A 16708-nucleotide genomic window follows, 5' to 3' on the forward strand; every position below is an offset into this window, starting at 1 on the left:
TATCAAAATTGGTTTACCCAGTTGAAAGTTCTGAAAAACAAACATAAAAAAGAAAATAGCAATAAATTGAGAACCTCTTCTTCTTTTGAAGTCAGTTAAAAAGTGAGTCAGTCACTACAAGTAATTCTGGAGTGCGCAAAACTCCTCCTCCTATCTACATTGTTTTAAGGAGAGCCATTATATAGTTCACAGTCTTTCGTTTCTAGAAACGTATTACTAAAACATTATCGACCGTAATGTAAATTGAATCGTTAGTATGCGTGAATTCCTTAAAGCCAGACGCTTATCCATAAATATTTACTGGGAGAGCGCTCCCATATCGAACCCACCCTAGTAATTCTCTCACTACACAGACGCGTTCACGTATAGAAAAATAAAGCTTAGAGATATTCTATAAAGGGAAGAAAACCTTGTAAATGTTTTTGTTACGTCACAAAAACTTTTCCTAACTTAACCACAGGTCTTAGTAATGTTTTAAAAGTTACAAAACTTAGTTTAGGTATCACTATAATATTAATACAATGAGTTAGAAAATTACGATGATATACTTTCAAATGATTAAATTGAGTTATTGCCACTTCCTCTCATAAAATGAATAATAATTTTTAAATAGAATTATTTCTTATATATAGCGCAAAATTCTACTCAAATAAGTGCGGCAATTCAGAGAGGATTATCAATATAATATTGTTATTATGTATGTTTTAGTGTCTCTTAAATTTATATATGATACGATGTGATTACTATATATATTATGTTATAACGAATCATTGGACCAAGAGAAGGTTTTAAATTAAGGCTTAAGAGTGGCAACCCTGCAGAAAAAGTAATGCTCGTGCTAACAAGGAGAAGCGACACAACTAACACCAACGCTACTTGGTTACACACTTTCTTAACATTGCATTTCACACGACACATTCTATCATATAAAGCTGGGATTCATGTCAGTTGCAATAGTCCTCAATTTAAATAATTAAGAAGTAATAGACTAGAAGTAATAGCATAACTAGAGCAAGAATCGTTTATTAAAATCATGGCAACCTCTGCTTGCGGTCTTTTTTTAACTTGCAACCATGGTTTATCGTAAATAGTAAATAAATACCAGTGGGAGGCTCTTTTGCACAGGACGCCTGCTAGAGTATGGGTACCACAATGGCGCCTATTTCTGCTGTGAGGCAGTAATGTGTAAGCATTACTGTGTTTCGGTCTGAAGGGCGCCGTAGCTAGTGAAATTACTGGGCAAATGAGGCAATATAACTACGAGCAAAACTAGCATTTAATTATGCACGTAAAGATTAAACCCCTTATTCATAATGGTCCGCTAACTTAAAATCGCCGCTAAGGAGTGTTCCTTCTCATTCTGACTTAGGTCTATAGAAGAAGACAGAGTAAGAATTAGCAATGCTTTAAGTTAGCAGACTATTATGAATAAGGGGGTAAGAGACATAAAAAGCCATAATAGGCATATATTGTCACACTATTTAAAATAGTACTTTTCATGTCAATTATAGCCACTGAACACCTTTTTGTTGCAGCTGACTGAGAACTAGCATCCATGTTTCAATTCTTGATCAATTCTTGACATAATTACTTTTAAAACGATGTACAATTTATTAAAAAAAACATTTCATGAAGTAATTGCTACTTCAGATAATTAATTATACTAAAATAATTTAAAGGTACTTGCACCCAATTTTTTATAGCAGCCTTTCGCTTATACGTTCCATACTTCCTAAACGTTCATTTAAAATCATTTTTAATATAAGGAATATAAGCTATAAGCTTATATTATATGGACTATAAGCTTACAATTTTCTTTCCCTCACTATCATATTATAGGTAAGGTTGATAGCGTTGATAGCGTAGCGTAAATGGCAGAATATATTATAAACAGGTAAAATCCGTCACATATTGTAATATGAATATTATTTTTAAAAAGATCAATCATATTAAGAGAAGTCGAACAATCTCTAGCTGTCATTAAGTAAACTTCTACTTAGTCTTTCAAGCACTTTTTAACTAGGCATTAGTTATTTATACAACTGTTGTGTAATAAGGGGTATTAAAACACGAATGTGGGTTTATAGTGACAATAGTATCACATGAGTGTTTTACTACCTAATTATCCACTATCAATTAACGAAACAATCAAGACTTTATCTACACCTATAATATGAATCCTCTATAATTGATTCTGAAACAGTTAGCTTACTGCTAACATTAAAATAGCCAGTCCTAGTAACCATAATATCATCCAAAGGAGTGTTATTTTGAAAACGGATGATATAATGATGTACTGAATTTCATTACAACACTCGTTTGGTTGATGTAATGGTTATCAGGACATGGAGTGTTTTAATGTTGGCAATTAGCTAACTGTTTTAGACTACAATACAACACTATCACTAGATACGAGTATTATAATAATAATAATAATAATATTGACACACTTTTCACACAAATTATCTTGCCCCAAGTTAAGCATATATAGCTTGTGTTATGGGTTACAAGATATTGATATATTTAATACAATATACAATATACTTACGTAAACATACATAAATTCATATAAACATACATAAATACATTTAAACATCAATGACTCGGAAACAAACATCCATATTCATCATATAAATGCTTGCACCTACCGGGATTCAAACCCGGACCTCTAGCTTAGTAGGTAGGATCGCTAACCACAAGGCTGTACAGGTCGTCATTAAAGAATAAAGTCCTTCGCCGTGTCTGGCTGTTTTAAGACCAATAGATAGTGTAGTGCTCGAGAAAGGCTTTAGTACACTATCCTTTAACATATTTAAGTATATGTATAATATTAACAATATTTGTTGGAGGCGTCGGAAACAAATAATCTGTCTGGGACCTTTCAACAATAACGCTGTCTAAGCCTTTTGAGAGAAAGAAAACAATGTATTGTGGAATTGTGTATCTTATAAAGGTCTACAGAAAAATCTACAATATTATAAACCTAAATATTAAGGATAACATACTATATCTATTTATTACTTTAAAAACTGGGTATTATAAAGCGGTAATGTAAAAGCTATTTACACAAATACGATATTAAATATAAGTATATCATTTTATTACTAAATGTTTTTTTTTTTTATATTTATGTTTCATTTTTAACTCATAAACATTGATTTAACATTTCAGATTGCTTTTTATTATATTAGACTGCATTATTCCCGAAAAATTAAATATTTTTTTTTCTTTTGACTTAAAACCATGTTTTTTATAATAAAATATTTTTTTTCACCATACTATTCCTAATCTAATCTTATTGAGAATTATTTTCTACTTTTTTGGTTTTAAATAAAAGTGTTTTTTTTTTTTATTTTTCTTTACAATAATAACTTTTTTAGCTTAGATAATTTAAACGTCTAGATAGAGTTTCTTGCTGTTAGACAACCGATAAAAACAGCCCACGTTTAAAACACTCGTTATTGATTCACTAAAAGTAGAGGTTAACTCTTAACTCAATTTTATCGACACAGTTTTCACAGCGGTCATAGTCTTATCTAGGTTTATAAATGATCTAAGTTTTTTAAGTCTTAAAAGTGCATATTTGATTTTGCATAGGTACAAAATTGAATGGCACTTACAAGTAAGCGCCGGGAAAAATTAAAACATTCTGTTGCTCGGAGGACCCTGCACAATTATTGGCAAATGTTGGCGAGCGCGGATTTATTATGTTTTTAATAACTAATTGTGTAGGATAAATGGGTTAATAAAATTTACTGAAATAAAATTGCACGTAAGGCAGGCTGTATTTACTAAAAATAAATGTTTTCGTTATTTATATAGCGTTGTTGTGGTTTTAATATAGCTTTTTTAATATAATATGTATAAGTTTGAGAATGATCTCTTACTGTGTTATTAATAAACGCAAAGTAATCCCATTTTAAAACTTTTTTTATCTCACCTTTGTCACTACAGAATTACATGACAGGAAGAAGTAATTATAAACTTGGAATAACCTTACTTCGCGTTTATTAATAAAACAGTCTATTTTCTTCGGAGTGGTAGAGAGCGTGCTTTGAGTAGTAGCAGAAAAGAGTTTTTAATGCAATATTACTTGGCAGGCGTTTGAAGAATTAGAAGCGTCACTGGCACGTAGTGGTATCTGTATAGCCGTCAAAGAGAAACTCGTGAAGGACTCCGGTGTCGCTGACGAGGGCTCCTACGACGACATCGTGCAGAAGCTTCTGACCAAGCCGAGGGCGAGAGGTACACTGAAAGACTTTTGATATATCTTTATCTGATAAGTGTATCCAATAAATAAGTGAAATTAATATTATGACAGTAAACTGTCAGTTCATATACGAGAACCTCCTATACGCTCATAAACATATTAGCCAATTTAAAAATAATAGTGATTTACTTAATGTCTCTACTCGAAACAAACATAAACTTGCAATTCCATCTACTAGGCTCCGTAAAATTGCTAAATCTTTTAAAGTGGATTGTGTTATATTTTATAATAAACTAACTAACTTTTAATATCATTTGGGATATAAAAATATTACCAATTAAGAAATTTAAGTGTATTGTAAAAAATAAATTAACATCTAAGGCCTATTATAATGTGAAAGATTATTTGAACGATAAAGAGCTAGAATTGATGAATTTATTGTTAATGAATTTTATTTACTCATTTGAATGCTATTGTATCTTTTGTACTTCATCCTGACTTGCACTAAATAACTTATAAAATTTTACAGTGAATAAATTTTTTTTGAATTTGAATACAAATTTTAACTCATATTTTACAAGAATGTGAATAGCATTTATGAAACGAATAGGCCGGACTCAGTTTTTGATATTATTAATCACTGTGCGTTCTGATGGGCCTTGTGACCTGAAAGTTGAAACCTAGCTTCGTACCATAAACTCAATTGCCACTTTTATCATCTGTATGTATGAATTTCTTCTTTTATGAATGAATCATAGAAGCCATGCCTGCCTTTTAAAGTCAAAGTTAAATAATCTTTATTGAATTAGGCTTAAACTAAGCGCTTTTGAATAGTCATTATAAATATTTCTCTTAAATTACCATTTGTTCGGAAAATATTGACTTCGTGAGAATAACATACAAGAAACTCAACCACTATTCTTTTAAATCAAGAGTATTTTACAATGGCTGTAATATACACAACAAATAGGTAAGTAAGGTGCTGCATCATTTGCAAGGTTTAAAAATATTACCTAAAACCTACCTACCTATTCTTCACATCGCGTGCGCTGCGAAAACTATTGATGATAGAATAAAATTATATACTGTACAGAATACATTATTATTTACAATAAGTATCGCGACAGCATAATGACATAAGTGTTCTTCTATTTATATTAGAATATAAAAGTAATATGGCCTGTATGATTATATTCTACTCTGTGTATTGGGCTGAACTGATGGCGAACGTCATCTTTCAAAGTATGTTTGAAGTTGTCACTGTGTACGTCACTGTCGGTGACGTGATTGAAGTTAGTTATTATTGTCCATCAGTAGAGCACTCATTGAGAAGTCGCAGTCGTCGGTTGTGCGCACTGATCGACTTAAAACAACATGGTGGATACCAACACCGTGACGCCCGATTTTAAATCCAAATTAATCTCCGAGATATATATATGTATAATGAAAATGGTCTTTGTTTGAGTCTCTTTCACACCTAAATCACTGATCGTATCATGAAACTACCACCGTTCGATGTGAAATTTATCCTAGATGGTTTATGGCTACTTGTTTTTCGATTACACATTACATACATATGATGCATTAATTTATTTCCTTTTAAATTTCGTAAAGCGAAACGGGCGAGAATGGCTAGTTTATTATACAAAAATAATTGATATGTCGCTATTACGTGCTTAGTCCTGTGCATACGCGGACGAAGTCGCGGGGTATCAGCTTGTATATTTTAAATCTAAGCGAGCAATTCTTGTAAATATAAACTGATTCAAACAGGTTTATACGTTTCTCATAATAGCGTGCACAAATATACAGTTAAAAATACAAGAAGTTCGAAACAACAAATTACTGATTTGTTTATTTTTTTAAATGTTACTATTTAATGCACTGAACTGTACTGGACTGGCGGCTGTCAAAGTGCTTTTGTGTCTGTTTGATATTCGCCATTTTGGCGCTGTTGGCCTTGTAGCGAGAGTCTGCGGTACTAAAACTAGTGATGATAACCTCAGCAAATATAGATAGATGGTGGGACACTATTTACAAAAAAAAATGTACTTTACTACGTTGATTCTTGAAGTATAAATAACACGGAAAACGAACTAAATTAATTCAAAATGCAAAAATACTTCAGAGTACTGTACGTTCCTTCGCAGCTGTTGTGGCGCTTCAAATATGCACAAAAATTTGCTATCAAACAGCCTGTCCAGTGTTATTTATACAGGTCAGTGATTTACTGTCATAAAAACCAGCCAGGTACAAATAGTACACCAAGGAGGGTTCATTACAAGTCTGTACATGCTATAAAAGATTTTTTTGTAATAAAATTGCGTTATAATAATATAATTTTATAATATTCTTTACAAATTCTATCTATAGTATTATAAGTACCGGTACACTGAATCATCTCATAGTTAATTATGTAACTTAACGAGACGGCCAAGTTATTAAGCTCATTAGAGCTACAAAGGTGAGGCTACGCGCCAAATTTATTATAAAATTTTGAGGCTTGTTACTGAAGTAAATTTAATATTTACGTAAATAAGTAATTTCCACTGTTCAATGTTCTTTTGTTCGTGACAACTTCATTATTTTGTTCATTCATACCTAAAATTAACTGAAAAGTAAACTTATTATTGAAATAACAACATGCAAACATCTGGTGTCGCTATACAGCCGGGATATACACACTAATTAATGCAGACTTTAGTACAAAATGAAACCGGAATAAATCTGTTTATAATACTAACGCAGATCTTACATTCAAAAATTCTACAGTTACATCTTTTAAAATGTAATTACGAAGTGAAACAATTTTATGATTCATTTCTCATACTAGATTAGATTCTAATAATAAAAAAGATTGTTAGTTCCGCAATTGTCTATTCTCTTTGTGTGTGCGCCAACTAATACTGTCGCCCAAGTGGGCGTACTCGAGTCAGTCTCGAACAATGTGAGACGTTGACGTGCCACATGTTTTGTTAAACGTTGCTAATAATTGAAACTAAAATGCCAGGTTGCGAAGTAAAAATAGTACTATAATATAAATATTAAAATATTTATAAAATTAATAATAATCACGTATCTTCAGTAAGCATTTTGTTTTTAATTCAATGTAAAATAACACGAAGCGTATATAAGTAACAAAATTTTAAAGATGCCATTGAGTGTCAAGATGCCACGAACATCTTTACAAATAGCCAACACACAATATAAATATAAAGTTGCCGTAACAAAAAGCTCTTAGAGTTCTAGAAGTTCTTAGGTAGTGCGCTAATTGGAGCGCAGCGGAGACCAATCCTTAATCTAAGATTATGGGATTGTTTCTCCTTTATAGATCTGCAGAAGTCTGCCATATATGTCTATATATTAGGTATAAATTAGTAAACATATTCTAATTTCTAAAAAAAATGGTCATAATATGCTTAATTATTATTTAAAAATACTTCAAGTGTTGTAAACATGTAATATGTTATGTAACACTAATATATAAGGACGAATAGTGCTTATTCCATGCTGCATCTGAAATATGCTTTAAATATATCGTGCATCGAAAGCTTTATTCCGTCGAAAAAGACAAAGAAATGAAATGTTTAAAACAAAGAAGCTAATATTTATACGTTCACAAATACAGTAGTGCCCTGATATGTGTATAATTTATCACATATAATATATCATACTCGTTTAGGAACAGAAATAGTCATTCAAATCAATTCACAATAAGTTAAAATCAGAGAACAAACACACAACAAAAAAGATGGACGAACTAAGGACCGTCGTTTTGTGCTTTTGAATTGATTTCAGGATTTACAAAGTTCTCAGTAAAAAGTAGCAAGAGGGAGAACTTAACAAAACTTCTTCCTTTGCGTATTTGTATCCAATACGTTTCGTGAAACTCTGATCACGCGGTATGCCTCAGATCGGCGTGATTTTGGCGCTCGCGCAGCGTTCTGCCAATGCGTATTATTTTATTGAAACAAGCTATATGACCATGTAAAATCAACCATCTTATAAACAAACTAAGGGTCAGAACTTGGTGAGGGAATACTGCGCCCAGGCGTTCCTACCTTGCTAGGAACTCTAGATCTAACTAGTCGTAGTTGAGCTTTAATCTGACGTTAAGTTGCATGGAACGCTGCTTGCTTCGTATACTCAATCTGTAGACTGCCTACCGTAGGTAGTAAATTAAATTGAACACTAGTGCTTTCTTTATTTAGGTTAGTAACGAGGTAGGCACTGCCTTTTTGCCTATATGATCTGCACGCCCCTGAGTGTACCGTAGGGCACTCTCGGTTTTGGTGTATTTGAAAAATCTTGTACCTTGAGACACTGCCGATTTTGGGAGGGATCTGTGAATTCAAGATAAAAATATAATTTTACTAAAGGAACGAATGTATAAACCATATTTCTTATAATGGCGTTCGAGTCACCTGCTAATAAGGTGCCTGTTATACTTCAAAATATAGCCTACATTCCTTATTCAAGTGACAAACTAAATTCATGACCTCAAGCTTAAGAGCACAAAAGGGTTACGAGCCCGTCACCCTTGGCTAAGTTGGCGATAAATTGTGTTCAATGAGTGTCTGATAGCCAGCTGGTAGCTGGGTCGAGAGACAATTTTTCGCTGTGGCGCGCGCAAATTGGATCTGATCGGCTGTACACGATAACTGCTTCTCACAAAGATGCGTAGGTACTCAAACTCAACCGCAAATAAACTTACATCTATACATAAACATATAAATAAAATTGGAGTGTCTGTTTGTAATATTGAAATAACCGTTTTTTACTACATGTATATGAATATATATATATACATTAAATACACCAAAATAACATTTTTTGCAATTTTTGTCTGTCTGTCTGTCTGTTTGTTCCGGCTAATCTCTGAAATGGCTGTACCGATTTTGACGGGACAGGATTATTCAAAAACCCAAAAATTTTGATCAGCACTACAACTGTGCTCGTCACCAGCTGAGTTATAAGTTGTTCAGTCTCATTTGCCCAGTAATTTCACTAGCTACGGCGCCCTTCAAACCGTAACACAGCTGTTATGCTTACACATTACTGCTTCACGGCAGAAATAGACGCCTTTGTGGTACCCATAATCTAGCATCCGGTGCAAGGGAGCCTCATAAATAATTTCTCTCTTTATGCGGATTTTTTTGAAACTATTTTTTATTCTCTCTGAATGTTTGGGTCACAGTTCACAACACAAACAGAAGCGATAACCAACGGATACGCCAAACATAGTACAGATATTTCCTGAGCCGTACCGTTGTATGTAGTATTATTATTTTCTCAAATACGTCGAGTTACCATTACATTACTGGAGCATGATGTAATAGTGTATATCAGACAGGCACGGCTGTATATTTTCGACGTATCCCTCCTTCAATTATTCATGAATAGGTTGATTGATATTGACGTTCTAGCGGAAAAATGCTCAAGGCTGGTTCGACTTAAGTTGGCTCCTGAGTTACATTTCAGTATCAAATTCTGCCTGGATCGCTATGAGACTGGTGGTAACGATTTTATAGAAATCTATTTACTTTACTTCATTTCATCCACATTTTTTTCACCATATCAATTTAGACATGGGCGTACTAAAAGTTTTGAACTTCTAGCTAATCGGAACTATTTGAATTTCGAATATTATATTTTTTGAAACGTTGCAACCTTCTTAGTAATAATAAAAAACAATTGGCGGGAAATCATTTGTCAATTGTTTTTTATCACACACCAAAGTTCAACGTACGCAACGAAAATGGAATTAATTCGAAATGATTTTATAGATTTTTTTATGATTTTAAAAGTTCTCTCTCCGTAAACATAATAATTTGGTTATAACATGATGTTTTTTTATGTTACGCAAAACTTTTAGTGTGACCTACGTATCTACTCTAGGAAATTAGTTCAAAAGGGGTTTATTATAACACATTTCAATACCAGATACTAAATATTCACAAGCATGCTAATATTTAAATAATTACTGTAAAATTAAATAGAAAAATGTTACAAAACTTTAAAAGTAATAAACTGTAAGCTTCTAAGAATAAATTACGAATAATGGACAGTATGACTAATATTCTTACAGTAATCGGACAGAGTAACGTCCTAAGTCGTCATCGCTTGCAGCGGAAATGTGTCAACGCTCCTTTTATAGACATCTTCACCCTGTCAAAGAATCTTATATATAAAATTCTCGTGTCACAATGTTAGTTACTCCTTAATCCTCCGAAACGGCTTTACAGATTTTTACCAAATTTTATATCCATATTTGGTAGGTCTGAGAATCGGCTACTATCCATTTTTCATATCCCTAAGTGGTAAGGGTTGTTCACCCTTAACATTTTTTTTCTCAGGTTTTTTTTATAACATAAATAGGTATGTAATCGTAATTTAACATCAATATTCTTTCATTGTCAAACCTTCATTAGCTGCAAATACAATTAGTAATGTACGCGTTGGAAAACCACGACATAGTCAAACCGACTTAGTAAATATTAAACAAATTGGGAGCTACCATTAATGGTAACTTCTTTTAAATAATAATAACTTTAAATGAGATTCTTTCAGCGTCTTTAGGAAGCTTAAAAAAATTAATTTATGTTTCTTCATTTTAACCGACTTCAAAAAGAAGGAGGTTCTCAATTCAATCGGTATGTACACAGATTACGCTGAGATTTATAATCCGATTTAGATGTCTTTTCGTCCCATAAAATTTTTACATAGTTTGGCCCAGTAGTTTTCATTTTATGAACATTTTTTATGAAAATTTTTGTCTACGTGGATGATATAATTGCTTTTTGTGTACGGATTTTTTAGGAATTTTCATTTGTTTGTTAGATATATATTATTATTATTAACTGACACTAAAGAGTTAAAAAAAAAAACTACGTTTAAAAAACACCAACTTCAAAAACTGAAAAGTATAAAATAACTAAAAATTTAATTTAATACACCTCCTATAATAAAATCTTTAAATAGAATACTGTAACAAGGAGTTCTAATCCGCATATAAGAACTCATTGTTATATGGTTGGCCGTCAAGTTAAAGATGGTACATTCTTTTATAACTTAAAATATTGACGCGGATGAAAAGACAATCGAATAAGACAGATGAGAATAGAGATAAGAGAATGAAGTAAAACAAGAACGGTCGGCCTTCGGCCCAATATTTAATATTTATAAATATGTTTAATAAAAAGTGCAATGAATATAATCGATTGGAGACTAACACATTGATTAACAACAACGATCCCGCATGTGAGGGAGGACTCACGTGTTACAATACTATTATTTGTATGTTCTACATATTGATAGCTTTGAAGCTCGTATTTGATTACAGCTTAAATTGCACATAAATTTCTTTAGACTCTCAAAGAAAATTTATTCCTTCAACCTCAATTTGGACCCATCGAACGTAATTTTATCTTTATCGCATTCTTCACAAAAATATGAGGTAACTTTACCCATTAAATGATTACCCAATGCAAAGTTATTGTTGAGTAGAATACGTCCGAAGACTCGAAGCTTGAATTTGTCAACTTGCACCATTCATCAAACACTATTTTCAATTTCATTATTACATATACATTTTTTTATGAAAATAAGGGACAAGACGGGCAGGACGTTCATCTGATGTCAATTAATACGCCCTGCCCATTACAAAGCAGTGCCGCTCAGGTTTCTTGAAAAACCCAAAAATTCTGAGCGGCGTCAGACATAAGATGTTAAGTCACATTTGCCGACTACCGAAACACAGTAATGTTTACGCAATACTGCTTCACGTTAGAAATAGGCACCGTTGTGGTACCCATAATCGAGCCGGCATCCTGTGCAAATGAGCCTCGTACTCCCACATATACATCAACCACCAGCCAAGTAGAAGCTTCCTTCGATAAACTATCTAGATTCTAGTTACATGAAAGGCATAAAGGCATAAAAGGCATTTACTTTCTCAAAATTGATTCCTTTAGAATTCTTTTTGATGTCATTTCTTATACTACTAGATACTACTACCGCTTCGGAAACAAATGGCGCTCTGAGAGAGAAGAAGCGGCGCAAGAAACTCTCCCAGCATTCTTTTTTTTTGCGCTCTTTTCAATAAAAATATACAATATTGTACAGTCGCTATAAAATAATCACAATCTAGTCCCAGGCTGTCCGATCATTTAGATATTCAGCAGTGGAGTAATAGGATTTACGACAGAGCCATTTTTTTATAAAACATTTAAATTTATTTATAGATAATGCCTGAACAGTGGCTGGGACTTTATTGTAGAAGTGTATACATTTACCCTTAAAGCTATTATGTATCTTATGAAGTCTACTAGACCGATATGAAGACCTATAGAATATAGACAGTGGAAATTACTTATTTATGTAAATATTAAATTTACTTTAGTAACAAGCCTCAAAATTCTATAATAAATTTGGCGCGTAGACCTTTGTAGCTCTAATGAGCTTAATAACTTGGCCGTCTCGTTAAGTTACATAATTAACTATGAGATGATTCAGTGTACCGGTACTTATAAAAAGATGGATAAAATTCAGAATCAATATTATTATTTTTTTATTATAATGAGATAATATAAATTTCATAACTTTGTGTGCACGGGTTTCGAGTATTATATTATACAAGGTCATAAAAAATTATTTTGGCATATTGTATGAACTTGTAAAAAAAGTTTACAAAAAACAAGCGATTTCAAAAATATCTATTCCAAGAAAATAGATATAATATGCACTCAAAAGTGAAAAATAATTGGGTATTTTATACAATCCAATTATTTAATCTAATTCTGTTACAATTATTGTTATTTTTTGGTATCGGTGTCCTCCAGCCGCGGCCCCATCCTCGTCTCTCGTCTTTACACGTTATATGTGTATGTATGTATATAGTTACAATCCTACCTTGGCTGACAGCGACTCCAAAAATAACAATAATTGTAACACTAGAATGTAAAAATTGAAATTATTTATTAATTAGACTGTATAAAATACGAAATTATTTTTTACTTACAATTACCACTGTAGTCGTGTTAATCAGTATTATTATTATACCCACGACGACCCAAATAGCCGAATGGTTAGTTATCCTGACAACTAAGCTAGAGGTCCCGGGTTCGAATACCGGTAGCTGCAATCATTAATTATATGATGAATATTAATGTGAGTTTCCTTTGAGTCGTGGATGTTTATTTGTATTTATGTATGTTTAAGTATGTATATTATATTAATTATATCGTTGTCTTGTACCCATAGTACAGGCTATGCCTAGTTTGGGACAAGATAATTTGTGTAAAAGTGTGTCAATATTATTATTATTATTCAATGACAAATTTGCAGTTCCTTAGTAAAAATAATAACTATAATTAATGAATTCTCTGAGGCATTAAAGGTAGCAGATGCTATTATATAATCGAAACTCGTAAAAACAAAACATTTATTTAAGATTAAATTCAATAGATGCAACTCTCTATGCACGATATGCGAGAAAGGAGTTACTAGTAGGTACAGCTAAGCCAAGATTATAATATTGTGCCTATGGCGAAACTGAAATGACGACCGATTTATATCAGCCGTTTGTTTTGACAAAAAGTTAAGATTGTAAGACAATTACATTATTACATGATTCAAAGCAATTTAAGTCCTCCTACATACAATTAAAGCTCAATATTTATTGGTTTTAATTATGTATTCATATTACGGATATTCTACATATTTTATTCATATAAATCTTAGATCATTTATACGTCTAGATAGACTATGTTAGCTGTGAAAACGTCGAAAACAATAGACTTTAGAACTAACATCTATTTTAAACAATTCACGCACATTAACACAAAGTGTCATACAAGTCGCGAGTGTTACGGCCGCTCCCAATATAGGTACTATCTACAGATAAAGGTAAATTACTACCTTCTACTGTCTGTAATCAGCTGTCAATAATCTGGAGCTGTCCCAATATACCTGATAAGTCATTCTTATCGCCTTATATTGGGACGCGTGAATTGCAATTTCCATACAAACGTATAAATTATGTAAGATATAAATAATAGCAGAAAAGAGTTGCAATTCATGCCTAGAGGCGTTAAAATATTCTTTTGTATTGGGAATGGATTGAACTTGAAACTTGTATTTCCTTTAAACATCTAAAGTAGATTTCGTTTGTCAACAAACAAAATGCTATATACTTTAACAGACCTCGCTCCGGATAATTTTCTCCGGGTAAAAGGGAGCTATTAAAAGTTGCGGGATTAAAACTTATAATACCATCGAGTTTCCGCTTTCGTATTGACAACTAATCTTCCTGATCCGTATTGGTTATTTATAAAGTGTAGAACTGCATGCTTCAATTATTGAAGAGCAGTAATTCATTGATAAGTGGTTAATCTCCGTCTTGGGCTTTATAAATTCGCTGTCCCATTTCATAATTTGACTCACATTATTTTATATTTAATTATAGGAGACCTATAATTCCATATGACATTTATTATTTAACTAACAATCTTCTATATATATATATAATGAAAATGGACTTTGTTTGAGGTTCAATCACGCCTAAATCACTGATCGTATCAACATGAAACTACCACCATTCGATGCGAAATTTATCCTAGATGGTTTTAATTGGTTGTTTGAATTCCAATGTTCCTTCATTAATTTATTTCCTTTTAAAATTCGCCCAGCGAAGCGGGCGGGAACGGCTTGTACCTTATATTTTTATTATTGTCCTGCCTAAACCAAAAAAAAATTGCTTAATGAATTTTTACATAAGTCTTCTAGACTACTATACTAAAAAAGTTTTGCTTTTCGGTAAATTAGGCAAAAATTCACTGTGTGAACAAATGTGTTTCGTACCTTCAATCGTTAATTCATTAGTCCTAACTTACAGATTATTTTTTAACGGTGCCATATATTTTCAATTTCATGTAGTATTTTTGTCGACCACAATTGCGTGATATGGAACCACTCATATAGTACTAAGAATCGGTTCATTTCCTCGGATCCTAACTTCTATTATTCTTTTAATCTGATCTTAATCTGGTCTTTTTAATTCCATTTCTTGTGTATTACTTCTATTGAAAACAAAACACTTCATATAATATTACTTCTGTACATACAAACTTAATTATCGTAACTTGAAAGTATAATGATGTATGGGTATCATACACTCAAACATCATTTTGCTTTCCCATGGTAGAGCATCGACGACTAAGTAATCTGTGTAAAGCATATAAAATGAAAATAAAGCTTTTGTGATTTAAACTATAATAAAAGGTTTGGCAATATTAATTAATTGGAGTAAAAACAAAAACACCAAATATTAGACATTTACAGTATCGATGGTAACTTAACAAAAATAGGTATGTACTTATACGATATTAGCAAAACCATAGATGTAAGTTTAAAACTATGGATATAAGGTAATATTAAATTGTTTTTATTTTAAATTACCTATTTGAATTCTTTATTTATCTCTGCTCTTTCACTAGGGTAGATGAGATCAATGCCAGTGAAGTACTTTACAATTACAATTGTAAAACAGATTCTATTCAGTGCTACTACTATGTGGGACCAGTACCAGTGGGAGGGTCCTTTGCACAGGATGCCGGCTAGATTATGGGAACCACAACGGCGCCTATGTCTGCCGTGAAGCAATAATGTGTAGAATTACTGTGTTTCGGTCTGAAGGGCGCCGTAGCTGATGACATAACTGGGCAAACGAGACTTCACAACTTATGTCTCAAGGTGACGAGCGCAATTGCAGTGGCGCTCAGAATTTTTGGGTTTTTCAAGAATTCTGAGCGGCACTGCATTGTAATGAGCAAGGCGTATCAATTACCATCAACTGAACGTCCTGCTTATCTCGTCCCTTATTTTCATAAAAGAAAATGTGATTTCGTGCTGAAGGCAATGAAAAGACGTTCTTAAAGCACGAAGGGCAATTCAGCGCGGTAGTCTAAAACTGATTTATGAGAGCAACTTATGACAGTTTATATCACATACATATAACACTGAGATATCATGTAAAATCTCCTACCACGAAGGGAATGTAGTTTATTTTACCTAGTGGAGTATAATTATCTATACTTGAAGATTTGCATAAACTTATTTTGAATAATTTCGATATTATTGTAAAGTTGTCTAGAATTGATTTCATATCGCCGAAGTGTATTTTAACTATGACCTTACTTACTCTCATGACCCGTGGTGTCAGTATGGTTTTGGCTGTCCATGGCCGGTTGCGTCACCACTTCCCATCATGTGATCCTCTTGCCAGTCTGTCTCATCTATCTATCTATATATATAAAATGAATTGCTGTTCGTTAGTCTCGCTAAAACTCGAGAACGGCTGGACCGATTTGGCTAATTTTGGTCTTGAATTATTTGTGGAAGTCCAGAGAAGGTTTAAAAGGTGAATAAATAGGAAAATGCTGCTAAATTAAATAAAATCAACAAATTTGTTTTTCCTTTGATGTGTCTATACATAATTTC

The 16708-nt window shown here is 32.5% G+C and overlaps 1 protein-coding gene across 1 annotated transcript in view; it reads left to right on the forward strand.

Moving 5' to 3' along the window:
* Positions 1 to 16708, forward strand: part of LOC126972755 (metabotropic glutamate receptor 4-like) — a 124888-nt gene that overhangs the window by 12992 nt on the left and 95188 nt on the right. Inside the window, exon 3 of the mRNA XM_050819776.1 lies at positions 4101 to 4245. Within this exon, the coding sequence (XP_050675733.1) occupies positions 4101 to 4245 (145 nt within the window). The remainder of the gene's footprint in view (positions 1 to 4100; positions 4246 to 16708) is intronic.

The sequence above is a fragment of the Leptidea sinapis genome, chromosome 27, assembly GCF_905404315.1.
Source record: "Leptidea sinapis chromosome 27, ilLepSina1.1, whole genome shotgun sequence".
Taxonomy (NCBI): Eukaryota; Metazoa; Arthropoda; class Insecta; order Lepidoptera; family Pieridae; genus Leptidea; species Leptidea sinapis.